Source organism: Haliaeetus leucocephalus, unplaced genomic scaffold, assembly GCF_000737465.1.
Source record: "Haliaeetus leucocephalus isolate CR32 unplaced genomic scaffold, Haliaeetus_leucocephalus-4.0 Scaffold362, whole genome shotgun sequence".
Taxonomy (NCBI): domain Eukaryota; kingdom Metazoa; phylum Chordata; class Aves; order Accipitriformes; family Accipitridae; genus Haliaeetus; species Haliaeetus leucocephalus.
The window spans coordinates 7186025-7202169 of NW_010972798.1; the positions used below are offsets into that span (position 1 = coordinate 7186025).

General features: G+C 63.6%; 3 protein-coding genes across 4 annotated transcripts in view; 1 reads left to right on the top strand and 2 right to left on the bottom strand.

The window, feature by feature from the left end:
* Nucleotides 1–6389, top strand: part of ECEL1 (endothelin converting enzyme-like 1) — an 8187-nt gene extending 1798 nt beyond the window's left edge. The window contains exons 2-17 of one of the 2 annotated variants that reach the window (XM_010573010.1): nucleotides 762–830; nucleotides 965–1075; nucleotides 1615–1707; nucleotides 1938–2062; nucleotides 2497–2719; nucleotides 2871–2969; nucleotides 3065–3139; nucleotides 3636–3739; nucleotides 3957–4015; nucleotides 4171–4222; nucleotides 4426–4493; nucleotides 4605–4729; nucleotides 5008–5073; nucleotides 5305–5400; nucleotides 5971–6047; nucleotides 6290–6389. In XM_010573010.1, the coding sequence (XP_010571312.1) occupies nucleotides 762–830; nucleotides 965–1075; nucleotides 1615–1707; nucleotides 1938–2062; nucleotides 2497–2719; nucleotides 2871–2969; nucleotides 3065–3139; nucleotides 3636–3739; nucleotides 3957–4015; nucleotides 4171–4222; nucleotides 4426–4493; nucleotides 4605–4729; nucleotides 5008–5073; nucleotides 5305–5400; nucleotides 5971–6047; nucleotides 6290–6389 (1542 nt within the window). The remainder of the gene's footprint in view (nucleotides 1–761; nucleotides 831–964; nucleotides 1076–1614; nucleotides 1708–1937; nucleotides 2063–2496; nucleotides 2720–2870; nucleotides 2970–3064; nucleotides 3140–3635; nucleotides 3740–3956; nucleotides 4016–4170; nucleotides 4223–4425; nucleotides 4494–4604; nucleotides 4730–5007; nucleotides 5074–5304; nucleotides 5401–5970; nucleotides 6048–6289) is intronic. The other variant, XM_010573011.1, reaches the window with a different exon arrangement.
* Nucleotides 6390–7318: 929 nt separating this feature from the next.
* Nucleotides 7319–10896, bottom strand: LOC104835157 (intestinal-type alkaline phosphatase-like). Its single transcript, XM_010573012.1, has 11 exons — nucleotides 10462–10896; nucleotides 9803–9919; nucleotides 9572–9687; nucleotides 9150–9324; nucleotides 8832–9004; nucleotides 8609–8743; nucleotides 8447–8519; nucleotides 8223–8361; nucleotides 7918–8132; nucleotides 7669–7779; nucleotides 7319–7581 (listed from the first exon to the last, which is right to left on the bottom strand). Exons 1-11 carry the CDS (start codon nucleotides 10799–10801, stop codon nucleotides 7319–7321), a joined length of 1857 nt encoding a protein of 618 aa, XP_010571314.1. The 5' UTR covers nucleotides 10802–10896.
* A 294-nt stretch (nucleotides 10897–11190) lies between these two features.
* Nucleotides 11191–16128, bottom strand: LOC104835159 (intestinal-type alkaline phosphatase-like). Its single transcript, XM_010573013.1, has 11 exons — nucleotides 16022–16128; nucleotides 13902–14018; nucleotides 13596–13711; nucleotides 13348–13522; nucleotides 13071–13243; nucleotides 12863–12997; nucleotides 12714–12783; nucleotides 12450–12588; nucleotides 12148–12356; nucleotides 11852–12006; nucleotides 11191–11652 (listed from the first exon to the last, which is right to left on the bottom strand). The coding sequence occupies exons 1-11, from the start codon at nucleotides 16050–16052 to the stop codon at nucleotides 11374–11376; spliced, it is 1599 nt and encodes a 532-aa protein (XP_010571315.1). The 5' UTR covers nucleotides 16053–16128; the 3' UTR covers nucleotides 11191–11373.
* Between the last annotated feature and the right edge of the window lie 17 nt (nucleotides 16129–16145).

The window sequence follows — 16145 nt, forward strand, 5'->3', positions numbered from 1 at the left end:
TGACGGGGTGGACAAAGGCTGGGGGTGCTGGTGGGTGTGCAGGGCAGTGCTGCGGCTGTGTGCATGGGGGGGTGTGAGGTGGGACACCGGGGGGGGATGAGCCATAGAGAAAAGGGGAGGGTGCATATGTGTGTGTGTGTGTGTATATGGAGGGGGGGTAAACTAGATGGTGCATGCATAAGGGTGTGAGGGGGCGTGAGCATGCATAGGTGTGTGTCATGAGGGGTGACTTACAGATGTGTGTGTGTATACACAGATATGTGCAAGTGTGTTCAGGTGTGTCTATGTGCTGGACACTGTGCCTGTGGCTACAGGATAGCAGGGTGTGGGTGTGGGGGGTGTGTGTAGGGTTGGGGTCTCCATGCAGTGTGGCTCCTCCCTGTGGCTCCCCATGGGGCAGACTGCAGCACAGAAGTGGGGCCAGCCATGGGGTGAGGTGTGGGACCACCATGGGGCAGAGTGTGGTGCCAGCACAGGGCAGGCTATGGGGCAGTCTGTGTGCCAGCCACGAGTCAGGCCACAGAGCAGGAGCCTGCCCTTTGCTCAGTGCTCCCAGTCCATTGCATGCTGCCCACTGCAGCTCCAGCACCCTCTAGCAGAAGGGAAACTGAGGCACAGGACCTGCCCATGCCTGGCCCACCATGCTGCCACCCCACAGCTCCTGGGGCACCCTGCAATACAGGCAAAAAGATGAGGGTTGCCTTGCCCAGCACAGCCCCCACTCCCTCTGCTCACCTGCTGCCCCTGTCTCTCCCCACCAGATTGACCAGGACGGGCTGACTCTGCCCGAACGGACCCTCTACCTGGGGCAGGATGAGGAGAGTGAGAAGGTGAGGCGGGGGGGGCACACCGATGTCATGGGGACACCAGGAGAGGGACCAGCACCCAGCATGGGGTGCTAGATGGGGGGCACCCCACTGCCAGCAGTGTGAGGTGGTACTCAGCATTCTTTCCATCGGCACAGATCCTGGCTGCATACCGGGTGTTCATGGAGCGGCTGCTCACCCTCCTGGGGGCTGAGCATGTGGAGCAGAAAGCCCAGGAGATCCTGCAGCTGGAGCAGCACCTTGCCAATGTGAGGGGGATGCCTGCCCTGGGGTTTGGGGTGCCCCTGCACAGCCTTTGGGCACCCTCATCACAGATCTTTGGGGACCTCCATGCCTGGTCCTAAGGGACCCCATCCCAGTTCACTTGGGAACCTCCAGTCCTAGCCCTTGGGGACCTTCATGCCTGGTTCTTGGGGATCCCAGCCCTTTGAGGACCCCGTGGCAGATTCTCAGGGACCCCAGCCCCAACAGCTTGAGAACCCCCAGTCCCAGCCCTTGGGACAAACACTCCCATGTCCAGTCCTTGTGAACCTACTCCAGGCCCTCGAGGACTTCATGCCCACATCTTGGGGACTCAAGTGTCAGCCCTGGAGGACCCCTGTGCCCAACCCACATGTACCCCAACTCCTTGGGGACCCCACGACCAGCCCTCAGGGCCCCACTGGCAGCAGAGGGTTCCTGGGGCAGGGAGCCAGGTGGAATATGGGTCAGTAGCCCCTCTTGCCCAGGTCTGTGCCCCCCCCAAAGTAGGCAGCAGGATGGTGACAGCCGTGCCCACCCCATGCAGATCACAGTGTCCGAGTATGATGATGTGCGGAGGGACGTCAGCAGCATGTACCACAAAGTGACCCTAGGTGAGCTGCAGCGGATCACCCCCACGGTGAGTACCCCTGGTGCCCAGTCTGCCACCCACACTTGTCCCTGTCCCCCTGCTCCATGCCCTCACTCCCTCCCCACCCCAGATAAGTCCACTTGAGGATGATGAATTCATCCTGCACTTTTTTGGGTGGGAGGGGGTGGTGGGAGGCTGGCAAGCCTGGATGAGGTTCCCTCGAGGGTGGCATGGAGGGGTGGGTCCCTGTGCCCCCCTGACAGTGCCCACTGTGGCAGCTCAAGTGGAAGCGCTTGCTGGACCGCATCTTCCATGACAACTTCTCAGAGGAGGAGGAGGTTGTGCTGCTGGCCACTGACTACATGCACAAGGTGTCCGACCTCATCCGCGTGACGCCCAGCAGGTGAGGGGGGCTGGCACCCCCTGTGCCCCCAGAACCTTCCCCAGCTTGGCAGGGGGCTGGCAATGGGGGTGGGCACAGGGCAGCGGTGGCTGGTCCCCTCCCCCATCACCCCCAACTGTGGGAGGCCAGGCTGGGCACAGGGACCCTGGGAAAGCTCCTGGGAGAAGTCACTGTTGTGAGCCCCACAGCACCCTTGTCGTGCCTGGCCACCGGCCGAACCCCGCCATGCTAGAGGTCACCAGACTCAGCACGCAGCAGGGAGGGAGATGGTGCCAGCCTGTCCCTGTGCCCCCACAGGCCATGGCCATTCCCATGGCCCACCTGGTCTCCAAGCAGGAGTATCCCCACCCTAGCACATGCTCCCCACCCTCTGTGTGCACCTGGGGACATGGCCAGTGGGGGGGGTGGGCTGATCTTGTCCCCCCCGTCACCAGGATCCTGCACAACTACATGCTGTGGCGCATCGTGGTGGTGCTGAGTGAGCACCTCTCCACCCCCTTCCGCGATGCCATCCATGAGCTCTCCAAGGAGATGGAGGGCAATGAGAAGCAGCTTGAGCCAGGCAAGATCTGCCTAAGCCAGGCCAACAAGCACTTCGGCATGGCCCTGGGTGCCCTCTTTGTCGAGGAGCACTTCTCATCCACCAGCAAAGCCAAGGTAGGTGATGCTGTCTGTGGGCATGAAGCCACCGTGTCCCTCCTGACACCTTACCAAGGTACCTACTGCCACCCAGCACCCCACCGAGGGCTGTCTGCTGGGGTGATGGGTGGTAAGGACACCATGCAGTGTCCATGGTGACCCACCATAGGTGCAGCAGCTGGTGGAGGACATAAAATACATCCTGGACCAGCGCCTGGATGAGCTGGACTGGATGGACGAGGAAACACGGAGAGCAGCCAGGGCCAAGGTAGCAGTCCCCAGCATGGACCCCTGCCCTTGCCCCCACCACGGCCTGGGGGCGTGCGGAATGGGGGCCTGACCCACCACTCACTTTGCCCACAGCTCCGGTACATGATGGTGATGATCGGGTATCCCGATTTCCTGCTGAAGCCAGAGGCCATTGACAAGGAGTATGAGGCAAGGGGTGGCCCAGGGCCATGTGGGGGACACGGGCACATGGAGGAGGCAGATGGTCCCCACATCTGCCTCAGGGTCTGCAGAGACCACGATGGGGACATGCTATCCCAAAACAAGCCACCTTCTGGTAGCTCATTGTGCCCACCACTCGCATGGCCACAGCCACATGGGCAATGCCATACTGTCCCTGAGGTCTGGAATGATAACTCCTTCCCCACATTGCACCCCCTGGAGCTCAGTCCCGTCCTCAGCAAGGGCTGGGGGTGCCAGCATGGTCGAGGGACCCCACAGAGGTGATGGAGATGCAGCTGCCCACGTGGGCACACAGCATGGGACATGAGGACACATTCGTGCCACATCCAGCGCATGGCCACAACCCCACACCCTCTGTCCCCAGGGCTCATGGGGGTGGGAGGACACCCCAGCCCTGCTCCCCACACTCTTGGGGCTGGCATTTGGGGCTGGCATCCCCTCTGACGTGGCCGTGCCCCCCCAGTTTGACGTGGATGAGAAGACCTACTTCAAGAACATCCTCAACAGCATCGCTTTCAGCATCAGGCTCTCGGTGAAGAAGATCCGACAGGAGGTGGACAAGTCCACGTGGGTATCTCCTTGCTCTGGGGGGGGGGCATGGGGGGCACAGCATGGCCCACCAATGCCCTCTGTCCCCATGCCCAGTTGCACCCCACAGGGTGTAGGCAGGAGGGCATAGGGCGAGCCAGGAATGTCCCCCTGTCCCCCCTAACTGTGCAAGGGAGTGGCATTTCCATGCCCCCCCGGTGCCCCCACAGTCTGGCACCTCTGTCTGTCCTTGCAGGTGGCTGCTGCCTCCCCAGGCGCTGAACGCCTACTACCTGCCCAACAAGAACCAGATGGGTGAGGCATTGCCTAGCCCCCCAGGATCAGGCCCCTGGGATGTGGGGGTGTGGGGAGGGGGGCACGGCGCAGGGTCCCCTGGCGCCAGATGATACTGTGGGTGAGTACAGGGCAGGGTGCCCCCCCCCAACTGCAATGCTCTCCTGTGTCCCCAGTGTTCCCCGCTGGCATCCTGCAGCCCACCCTCTACGACCCCGAGTTCCCGCAGTGAGTGTGGGGCTGCGGCATGGCCAGGGGGTGCCAGGGCTGGGGCTGGGGGCACGGGTGGGTGTACCAGGGCTGGGGCTGGGGACAGGGGCATGGCCGGGGGGGTGCCAGGGCAGGGTATGGGGATGTCAGGTCCTGGGGTCATCTCCATCCCTGCCAGCACCGTGCCGTCCACTCTCTCACCTCTGCTCCCTGCCCAACAGATCGCTGAACTATGGCGGGATCGGCACCATCATCGGGCACGAGCTGACCCACGGCTACGATGACTGGGGTGAGCAACCCCCCCTACCTCATGCCAGGGTGGGAGGTGGGTGGGCAGGGGACAGCCAGGCAGGACACCTGGGTCCCTTGGGACTATGGGTGGTGGCGGTTGCCTTGGCAGGGGGACAGTACGACCGGCACGGGAACCTGGTGCACTGGTGGACGGAGCGGTCGTACAGCAAGTTCCTGAAGAAGGCACAGTGTATTGTCAACCTGTACGACAACTTCACTGTCTACAATCAGCGGGTGAGATGCCCCTTGCCCACCAGGCAATGCCCCAGCACATGCTGCCCCATGGGGGGGGATCCTCGCTGCTCTGTTGCTGGGGCTGGGAGCCTGCAGGAGAGCATGGCTCTGCCCTGTCCAGCCCTGAGACCTGAGAACTCATCACACCTTGGCTGGGAATTTCCTCAGGGCACTGAGGCAGGGCAACTGATGCACAGCCTCGGTGCCAGGGTGGGGATGGAGGGATGCCTGGCTGGGGGGGACCTCTGCTCACCCCATCATCACTCGTCTCTTGGCAGGTGAATGGCAAACACACGCTGGGGGAGAACATCGCTGACATGGGGGGGCTCAAACTCGCCTACTATGTAAGTGTCCCCCCCATCCTGGGGTGTCACGGCCCTGGCAGGGCCATAGGGCGGCTGCTGATGCCATACCCACCGGGTGGGCGGGAGACCACCCCCCCCAGCCCCACCTTGCTCCCTGCAGTATGGAGTGGGCATGATCCTGCTTGCTGGTTGCTGGAGGGTTTGGTGGGGTGTTCAGGGCAGGTTTGGGGGGGCACCCAGGCCATGCTGAGGGCACCCCTTGTTCTCCAGGCCTACCAGAAGTGGGTGCGAGAGCACGGCCCTGAGCATCCCCTGCACCACCTGAAATACACACACGACCAGCTCTTCTTCATCGCCTTTGCCCAAGTGAGTGCCTGCCCCTGCCCTCCCCATATGTGGCACATACCGGGGCGGGGAGGGGGGTCACCCTGTGTGGGGCTGGTGGCCCTGAGGGACGGGGCAAGAGCCCTGGGGGACCTGGTGCCCATGGCCAGGAGCCAGGCTTGGCTGTGTCAGCAGGTCCTGGGCTCAGGGTACAGGGCTCAGCCCTGCAAGGAGCACCTCGCACTGGGTCGCTGCTCCTGGGGACCCCACAATAACAATCATCTATCCCCCCATCACCTCCAGAGACCCCACAGTAACAAATGCACATGATCCCAAACTTCTAGGAGACCCTACAACCAGACAGCTCACAACCCCAGGAGACCCTACAATAACAAACGTGCCTCTATGCTCTCCCAACCCATCTATAGCAAGTATACAGGCTCCCAGGAGACCCTACAATAACAAGCACAACCAGGGCATCGCTGCCCTAGTCCCCAGCAGGCAGAAGGGCCGTCATGCCCTGGTGGGTGCCAGGACCCCACAGGCCCTGGTGGGTGCTGGGGCCTGGGGTGCCCCATCCGGCTCACCCATGGGAACCTTTCTCCCCTGCAGAACTGGTGCATCAAGCGGCGATCCCAGTCCATCTACCTGCAGGTGCTGACGGACAAGCACGCGCCAGAGCACTACAGGTACCGGCTGGCCCCAAAATGGGGGCTGCACGGTGGGTGCCAGCCTTCCCCATGGCTGGTGGTGCTGTGCAAAGTGGGGTGGGCACCCTTTGGGCTGCTGGAACCAGCAGGTTTTGGGTGAGCATCCCTGGGGCAGGGGATGGGGTGCTGCTTGGGTGAGCGGGTACCCCGAGTGGGGTGCATGGCAGTGGCAGAAGGGGGCAGGTGGTGCCCAGCTCTGAGTTGCCCCCCTCTCCTGGCAGGGTCCTGGGCAGTGTCTCGCAGTTTGAGGAGTTTGGACGAGTTTTCCACTGCCCCAAGAACTCGCCCATGAACCCGGCGCACAAGTGCTCGGTGTGGTGAGGCCAATCCCCCTGGCAGGCTGGCAACCCCTGGTCCCCATCCCTGCCCGTGTGCCACCCTGTGCTGGCTCCTCACCTCTGCCCATCTCCCCGCTCCTACTCTCTAGGCAAAGGGGGCACCCCTGGGTGACACAGGGGGTCACCCCCCCAAAGACAGGCATCTGCCCGAGGGGTGGAGGCAGCGGGGAGGCACTTGGGGTGGGCATGAGCTCCTGCCCAGACGCAGCTGCCTCCTGCCCATTCCCTTCCTACCCCCTGCCCTGCAAACTGGGGGGGGGCTGAGTACTCATGGAGGAACTAGGCAATGCAGGGCACCCCCTAAGCACCTGTGTACCCCCTCCTCTGTCCACCTACCCCAAATCCTTCACCCAGCCCTATCACATCCAGTCCAGTGCCGGTCAAGGCAGAGGGAGTGACCCAGAGACACTGTGGGGTTGCCCCATGCCAAAAGCCTCCCCCTGCCTAGTGCCCTCCCTGCCATCCCCCATACCAGCCCCATCCTGTCCCTGCATCAGCCCTGCCAGGGGGTGGGCACAGCCAGCAGAGCTTGGGGCCGGGCGATGCCAGCTTGCCCCAGGAGAGTGGGGGGACAGATGCCTGCTGTATTTTTTGCTGCTGTTTCTGGTCAATAAAGCACTGGATATGCTGGGCAGGTGCAAGGGGCCGTGGCTGGGGGACTGGTAGCAGTGGGCAGCATCCTCAGCCTTGCCTGCATGGCATGGGTACCCACACACCACCACCAAGCCTCTCTCACCAGCATCACACCCCATGTTTATTAAACACTGAGCACCCTGTGTGGGTGGCATAGGGCCCCATGGCTGCCACATCCAGACCGAGGATGCTCCAAAAAGCCACCTGTGGGTGCTGCAACCATGGGGATGGGGGGATGCAAGTCCGGCAGCGCCTGTGGGGTGCCCCGGGTCCATGGGGTCAGTGGAAGAGGGGCAGGAGGAGGGTGGGCAGGAGCAGGGCCAGGGCCGTGGCATGGGTGCTGGGGGCAGAACCCCTCTGGTAGCAGGCAACATAGGGCTCGAGGCAGGCAGCGTAGGCCATGGCGTGGGCCACGTAGGTCTGCTCCTGCACGCCGTGGAAGAGGTGGGCCATGGGGCCCTTGGCCAGGATGGCCACATCCTCGCCACCATGGGTCTCTGATGAGAGAGGCACGGCCGCCTGCTGCAAGTAGTTGTACTGCCCTGTGGAGGGGGGGAGAAGGAGGTGAGGGAGGCAGTGGTGGCCCCCAGCCCCATCCCACCACCTGACCATGGTCCCTGTGCCCTCACTGGCAGTGTCATCGTCCACATCGGTCCGGTTGGCGCCTGGGTAGCCTGGCCCGTTCCCGTAGAGGATGGATGTGTAGTTCTTTTTATCAGCGGCTCTGCTGGGGGCCAGACCTGGGGAGGGGGCGATGGAGGGGTACATCAGCCAAGAAATCCCCGTATCACCCCTCTGGCCACAGCCAGGGTGCCCTGGAGCCAGCAGCGTCCAGCACAGGGCCATGCCCCACTCTCAGCGGCCGGGCAGAGCCCTACCAAAGATGGAGGAGCCGCGCAGCGTGTAGCCACCGAAGGAGAAGACGTGCGAGTGGTCGGCGGTAACAACAGTGAGGGTCTGTGCCTCGTCTGTCAGGATGCCCGCCCGCTCGATGGCCCGGTCAAACTCCACTGCCTCCGTCAGCGCCTTATGGGCTGCACCGTCGTGGTGGCCATGGTCAATCCTGCCGCCTGCAGAAGGGCACCCACATGGGCTGGGGACTGATGGCAACACCCCTAACTCTTACCCCCACCCTGGGATTTGGGACCCCCCTTTCACCCACCCCAGGGGCACCGGCCCCAACTTATCTTCCACAAAGAGGTAGAAGCCGTTGGGGTTCCTGCTCAGGATGTTGATGGCCACCTCCATCATCTCGGTGAGCGATGGGTCCAGGGTGGTGTTACGCACCAGGTTGTACTTCATGTCTACGGGTTCGAAGAGACCTGGGAGGGCACACGTTGGGGACAGCCTCAGTGCCTGCATGCATCCCAGTGGCTGTTGGATCCCAGCACACAGGACATTTGTTACCCATCAAATAATTCACGCTGGGGTCAGTGGCGGCAGCCAGCATCTCTGTCCTGTTCCAGACGTAGCGGGCACCCTGTGGGAAAATCCCACAGGGGTTTAGTGGGTGCTCCCCCCCAAGCCTGGGGGTGGTGGGCAGAGGACCATTGCTGCCGTGTCACCCACCGGCCGTGCCTTCAGCCACATGTTGATGAGGTTATTCCCATCCTTGCGTATTCCGTTCGCCAAGTAGTAGGTGGGATACTCAGGGTCCGGCGTCCCCACGGGAGTCATGTATTTCCGACCACCCCCCAGGATCACCTGGAGGGGAAGAGACGGGAGCAGTGTTAGTGGGGGTGCCCCACCGGGGTCTGCCCCTGGTCCCCCCCTCCCATGCACAGGTGCTCACGTTGATGTCGACATTGTGGACCAGCTGCCAGGCGATGTCCTTGCAGCCCTGCTGTAGGGCATCCGCAGGCATGCTGGCATCCGCGTACCAGTTGCGGTTCACCACGTGGGCGTAGGTTCCCGAGGGCGACGCATGCTGCACCCGCGTTGTTGTCACGATGCCCACCGCCTTCCCTGCCGCCCCCCCATCCATCAGGCCCCACGAAGGGAGACATGGGGTCCTCCACCATCACGCCCTGGGATGCTCATGGCAGGGCAGCCCCCAGAGTGACACCCTTTGTCCCCACGAGGTCTCCCCCAGCCCTGTGCCCCCCTTTACCGGCTTTGCGAGCTCGCTCCAGCACGGAGACCACCTCGTTGCCTGCCGTGGTGTTGCACTGTGAGTGGCGGGCAGCCGCACTCAGTCCCACTGTCTGGTAGTTGCCCTTCACCCCGCAGAGGTAGGCTGTGGCTGTCCCCGCACTGTCAGGGACCTGCCGGTCCACGTTGTACGTCTGCCAAGGACACGCACCAGGCTCAGGGTAGGGGGCAGTTGGCAGAGGCACCCAGCGGGGTGCCCCTCCCCAGCACCCCTTATCACGCTCATTTCTTCACCCGAGGACAAACGTGGGATGGACAGGGATCCTGTGCACCCCTTATGTGCATCCCTGGGGTGCTTCTGTGCCAGCAGCCCCATGGGCATCACTGTGTCCCCATGCCTGGCATCACCCTGGCCCCATGCCCAGCATGGCAGTGATTTACCTTGGAGAGAGCCACGTAGGGAAAAGCATCCAGGGCAAGGGGGGTCTCAGGGCCCAGCTTCCCCTGCTCCTGCCCCTTTAGGATGCGGGTGGCCGTTATGGTGGGGATCCCGAATCCTGGGTGAGGAGAGAGGGTCCTGGTCACCCTCTGGACCAGGTGCCCTCCCTGCATCCTGCTCCATGGGGCACTGGCCATGCCAGCCTGCCTGCTGGGGGTACCAGTGGGACTCACCATCCCCGAGGAAAAGGATGAGGTTTTTGGCTTGGCTTATCCTGGGCTGGATCTTGAAGGAGGCCTCGATGGCTGCGGCCGCCTGCTTATTCCAGAAGGACGGCTTCTCCTCCTCCGCTGGGACAGGGCAGCACCTATCAGTCCCAGCTCACCAGCACCTGCATCCCTGGGGCAGCCACATCCCAGGGGTACTTGCTCCATGGGCATCCCCATGCAGGGACCTCCTCTAACATGGACTGAGCAGGTCAGAGTGCTGTTTGGGGCGGGGAGACACCATGCGGGCTTGCACCCGCTGCCCAGCCCAGGGGTCCTGGGGCAGAGAAGGGCGGAAGGCCAGCAAAAGCAGACACGATGGGGAGTTATCTGGTAGGTGGAATGGGGCCAAATCCGTGGGGGGTGGGAGTGGAGGCTACAGGCAGTTCTCCCAGACTTCCTGAGCCCAGTAACAAGCAGGAATCTGACCCCACAGGGGAAAACTGGCTCAAGGGTGCCAGAAAAGCAGGGGTAGCCCCCATTAACCCTTGCAGAGCTGGGAAGCCCCTGCTCCCCTCCCCAAACCCTCCCTGTGGCCAGCCAGGCTGGTGCCCTGCCGGGTGCCCCACTTCCCCAGGCACCCCACTGCAGCCAGCCAGGCACCCATTCCCCATCCTTGTCCCCACCTGGGATGGCAGCACTGCTGAGCTCTGCCCAGAGGCCCAGGCAGAGGGTGAGGGGTGCCAGGAGCTGCATGGTGAGATCCAGTAGCCCAACGTCGCTGGCAGTGTCTGCAACTCTAGCAGATCCGGGGAGGGACTTTGGACCAGGATCAGCCCTTGCAGGGGGAGTGGAGGGGTTCAGCATATCTCCGATAGTGTGGCACCCTGCTGGGCAGCACAAAGGCCATGGGGCTGGGCTGCTGGCAATTCCTTGACACCCCGCCTTATTGTTGCTGGGGGATGGATGGACTTGGGGTGCAAACAGATGTAGGCAGCAAGAGGATGGGCAGTGCCTGGCAGGCATCAGTGCCTGTCATGGCTACAGTGCTGCGGTGCTAGGCAGGGGGATGCCCTGGCCCGGGGATGCCACAGGCAGCACTGAGCATCAGACCTGGGGCAACGCGGATATTGGGAGCACCTGGGGTCACTTGTGCGCTGAGCAGCCCTGCTCTCTGCCCAGAGCTTTCTTGAGCAATAAATCCGTGGATGTGGACTATATACTCCTTGCTGAACCCTTGCAGGGAGGGTACCAACCCTTGTGTACTGTGCCCCAGCCTGGCAAAGCTGAGGCGGGGGGACATGGCCTCTTCTCACCCTCATGTCAGCACCTCCTTCACCCCAGTGCCTCCAGTGCTGGTCCTGAGGGGGGAACTAGGAGCCATGACCACCTGGGGAAACTGAGGCATGGGGCGGCGCCTTAGAAGGCGACTGCAAACCCTCACATGGCAGATAGACACCAACAACCTGTGTTTTATTGCAACCCTTGATCCTGGCCACAGTGAGGACCCAGCTGCGAAGACCCTCGATGGGGCAGCTGGGGGCAGCCTGGGGGGGGTCCAGGCAGCCTGGGTTGAAGTGGGGCTCACCTGGGGACTCTCAGCCCCCCACCATGTGGGCAGCCACGCAGAGGGCCAGGAGGGTGAGCAGGGGCTGTGAAGAGCACTGGGTGCCATGGGAGGCCCTGCGGGCTGCCCTGCACCCGGGCTCGGTGGCATAGGGCTCGAGGCAGGCGGCATATGCCATGGCATGGGCGATGTAGTGCTGCTCCTGCACCCCGTGGAAGATGTGGGCCATGGGGCCCTGGGCCAGCACCACCACGTCCTCCCCACTGTGGGTCTCCGTCTCCAGGGGCACGGCTGCCTGCTGCCTGTAGTCCTTGTCCTCTGCAGGGGGGGACAGAAGAAACGGGATTAGGGGCAGCAGGGTCCCCTACCTGTCGCAGGGATGGGGGAGGCAGCTTCCATCACCCCGGCATCGGGGCGATTCCTGCCCAAGTGACTCCTGAGCCATCCAGTGGCACCGGGACCCCATGCAGTCCCAGTGGCTATGCCGGTGGGATGCTGCCCCCAGCCACCGTGTGCCCCCACCCCATCCCCCCCAGCAGACTCCTACCTGCGGCGGGGAGGCTGGCAGCCGGGCGGCCCCCGTTGCGGATGCTGTAGCCAGGACCATTGCCATAGAGGATGCTGGTATAGGCTCGCTTGTCCTTGGCTTTCTTGGGGGCCAGTCCTGGCACAGGGAAAGACATTGTCACCCCCTGTCCCAGCCAGGTACCTCTCCTCAGCTCCCACTTCAGCCAGCTCAGCCTCCGGTGGGAGCAAAAGGGGTAGGTGGGAACCGGGATGCTCGCCACCCCTCCCTGAGACCCACCAAAGATGGAGGTGCCACGCAGCGTGTTGCCCCCAAAGGTGAAGACATGGGAGTGATCGGCCGTCACCACAGTCAAGGTGTCGGAGGGGGACGTGAGCTCGCTTGCCCGTGCCACCGCCCGGTCCAGCATGACGGCCTCCATCAGCGCCTGCTTGGCCTGGCCGCTGTGGTGGCCGTGATCAATCCTGCCACCTGCACGGGGAACGCGGCTGTCACTCTCTCCCTGGTCCCCTGGGATGCCCACCTGCTCCTAGAACCCACATCCCACCCCAGCTCCAGCCACGCTGCCCGCCTGGGGCTACTCATCTTCCACGAAGAGGAAGAAGCCATTGGGGTTCCTGCGCAGGATGCGAATGGCCTTTTCCGTCATCTCCACGATGGAGGGGTCCGTGGAGGCATTGCGGTTCAGCTCGTACTTCAAGTCCTTGGGCTCGAAGAGGCCTGGGGAAGCGGGGGGTGAGGGGGTGGGGTCCGTGCCGGGGCTGCTTCGTATCCCCACCAGCAATCCCAGAGCGGGGAGGAGGAGGAGGAGGTATTGCCAGTGGTGCAGGCAGCGATGCTCTTACCCATCAGGTGGCTCACAGAGTCATCCTTGACCGCGTCCAGGCCCTTCTTGTCCCAGACATAGCGGGCGCCCTGCCAGGGAGAACAGAGCCAGTGCCAACGGCACATACCCCATGCCCGGCATCACATCCCCTCCACCCCGGCACGGTACCTGCCTGGCATTCAGCCATTCGGCAATCAAGTCAAGGCCGTCCTTCCTGGTGCCATTCTGAGCTGGGTCCTCTGGGTACTCGGGGTCTGGGGTCCGCTTGGGAGTCATGTACATCCGCCCGCCGCCCAGGATCACCTGCCGGGGAGCTCAGCAGACCCTCCCAATGTTCCTGGAGTCCCCTCCCTCCCAAGCCTGCTCCCCAGCTCACGTTGATATCTGTGTTGTGCACCAGCTGGTAGGCAATGTCCTTGCAGCCATCCCGCAACGCCTCCTTGGGCATGTTGGCATCGGCGTACCAGCTCCGGCTGGCCGAGTGGGCATAGGCTGCCCCTGGGGACGCGTGCTGCACCCGCGTGGTTGTCACGATGCCCACCGACTTGCCTGCAGCGCGAGCAAGGGTTTACAGGGAGCCCGTCCAGCCCCGCATGGCATGGGATAGTCATGCCATGCCAGGTTGTCCGACAGGGTTGCCCACTGCCCCATACCTGCCAGCTTGGCCCGGTGCAGGATGGAGTCCACCTCGTTGCCAAAGGTGGTGCGGCATTTGCCATAGACGGCCGCCCCGCTCAGCCCCAGCGTCTTGGCATTGGCCTTCACCCCGCAGAGGTAGGCTGTGCCAGTGCCAGCACTGTCGGGCACCTGCCGGTCGATGGTGTAGGTCTGGAAGCAAGCAGGGGCCAGTGGGGTTTTGGGCAGGGGCAGCAGGGCCATCCCCCAGTGCTGCCCCACTCACCTTGGCCAGGGCCACGTGGGGAAAGGTCTCCATGGCCAAGACGCTCTCCTCGCCCGAGCCACCGGCTAGCTGTCCCTTGTAGATCCGAGCTGCCGACATGGTGGGCAGCCCCATGCCTGCAGGCACGGCAGAGCCACAGGGTGGCAAGGGGCCGGGACCAGCGGCAATCATGCCCTCCCCAGGCGTTGCCCGGGGCTGGCCAGGGAGGAGGGGATCTGCACCAGCCCCATCTTCTCACCAGCCACGTCCCCTGGCTGCTGTGGAGCCATGGAGTCATGGGGCCTGGCTGGGACCTGTGGGACTCACCGTCACCCATGAAGAGGATGATGTTTTTGGCCCGCCGTGCCACCGGCTGCAATGCCAGGGCCGACTCCAGCCTCCTCCTGGCCCCTTCGTTCCAGTAGCCTGGGGTCTTCTCAGCGTCTGGAGGCAAGAGCAGAGCCGGGGGTGTGCGGGGGCACTGGGCACCCTGAGACAACACCCCCGCCAGGGACCAGGGTGGGGATCTCCACCCAAGGCGAATTTAGCTGCTCTGAGCCCCCTCCATGAGGACCTTGGAGGGGCCAGGAGCCCTTTGGGGATCAGCCCGGTATTTAGCAACCCCAGCATTGCCCAGAGCCCACCTGCAGAGGGGGAAACTGAGGCACAGTTTGGCAGGGAAGTTCCTCGTGCCTCTTGGCAGAGGGGATGAGGTGTCCAAGCATCAGCCCCCACGTGGTGAATGTGCCATGTTCCCAGCGACTGTGGCCAGCTGTGGCTATCGAACCACTTGATCCAAAGCCACTGCTAGGGGGTGAGGGGGCAGCGGGGCTGGGGGGGATGGGGACAGGGCCAGCTTTGGTGGGGGCTGAGACAAACCCATTCAAAGACTGGGGTCTCAAACCACCCTGAGGTGGCCAGGAGGGTTTGCCTTTGCTGGTATCCCATGGGGAGGTGACAGGGTCCCCGGAGACCCCCAGGGTAGTGGCACCAGCCCCAGGACCCCCCACCAAGGGTTCCAACCCACCCTGTCCCACATGGCCCCTGTCACCTGAGGCTGCAGCTGCGAGCTGGGTGAGGAGGCAGAGGAGAAGGCAGGTTCCAGGGGAGAGCGGCCACCTTGTGCTGCCCATCCCAGCTCCCTCCCTGAATAACGCCTGTGTCCGGGGCAGGGAGGGGGACAGCCCTTTATGACCCTTCCCCGTCCCGCCGGAGGGCTGAGCCCCACCAAGGGTGAGACGATGGGCTGATAACATTCAGGGACTATCTCCCAGCCCTGCCCAGGGCCCTCCCAGTGCCCCCAGCCCCCCCGGGGCCATCCCTGCCCCCCACCAGCAAGGGAGGACCTCCAGCCCATCCCTGGGGACCAGGGCACTTCATGGCCCCCAGCTCCCATGGGGGCGGCTGCCTGTGGGACCCCAAGGAGCGGCAGGGAGGGCGCGGGGCAAAAAGTGCTGTTTTTGCAGACAGTCTAGCCGGGCCACACTGGATTGGCCTTGTTTCCCCTGAGACAAACCCGAGGAGGGGGACACCGGGCTGAGGGGTAGGGGGAGGACATCTTGCCTTTGGTGTCAATGTCCTCAGGTCCCCTCTCCTAGGGGACACAGTCACATACTGCCTGTCAGGCCCTGGGACAGCCAGTGCCTGACACATTGGGCACACCGGGGCAGCCCATGCACAGCGAGGTACCTGCTGTGGGCAGGGAACAGCCCCGCACCACCAGCACCCAGCGAGGAGCAGGAGACCCAGGGAGGAACAGGCTGCTCCCACCTACTCCCACGTCCGAAGGTGACATCCATGCGTGGGTGTACCAGGTCATCTGGAAGGACGCTGCCAGCAGCGCAAGCCCTGGGGACCGCAGGTGACCCTGATGGCTTTCACAGCTTGCCAGCTCCTGGGGAGCATGTTGTACCCAGCCCTGACCCATCCCAGGGCCCAATCCTCCATCCTGAGCTGGGCAGCCCAGGCTTTGCCAGCTCCTGGCTCCTGCAAAAGGCAGATGTGTCTGTGCCAGGGCCACATCTGTCACCACTGATGAGGCAGAGTGAAGCAGGGCCCCCTGCATGATGGATCCACTCCTTCTCACCAGACGTCAATCCCTCCACCAGCCGCTGCTCATGGCTGCCCATCCCCACAGGGGTGATGAAGTGGAGGCTGCCACAGCAGCCCGCGCCCCCGGAGACATCTGGCATGGTGCGGGTCAGGGACATGGGGACGGGCAGTAGGCAGAGGTGCCTGGAGACTGCAGAGGGGCTGGTCAATATGCGAGGGGCTGGACACTCTCTTCAGTGGCAAGGAGAAGCAAGGACAAGGTGCTGCAGGGTCTCCAAGCGGGGTTAGGCTGGAGGCCAGGGTGTGAGGGGCTGGAGCAGACACCCGGTGACTCCCAGTGAAGGCTCAGACTGAGGGATTAGCTGCTGGAGAGGGAGCCAGGAGCACACATTCACCTGATTCCCCACGCCCTTCGGCCAAGCACATCTCGGGGCTGGGGGAGGCAGCGAGGCTGCTTGGATTTCGCAATGCCCGGGAAGCGGCAGGCAGGGGAAGGCACGGGGCTGCCGGGGAGATGAG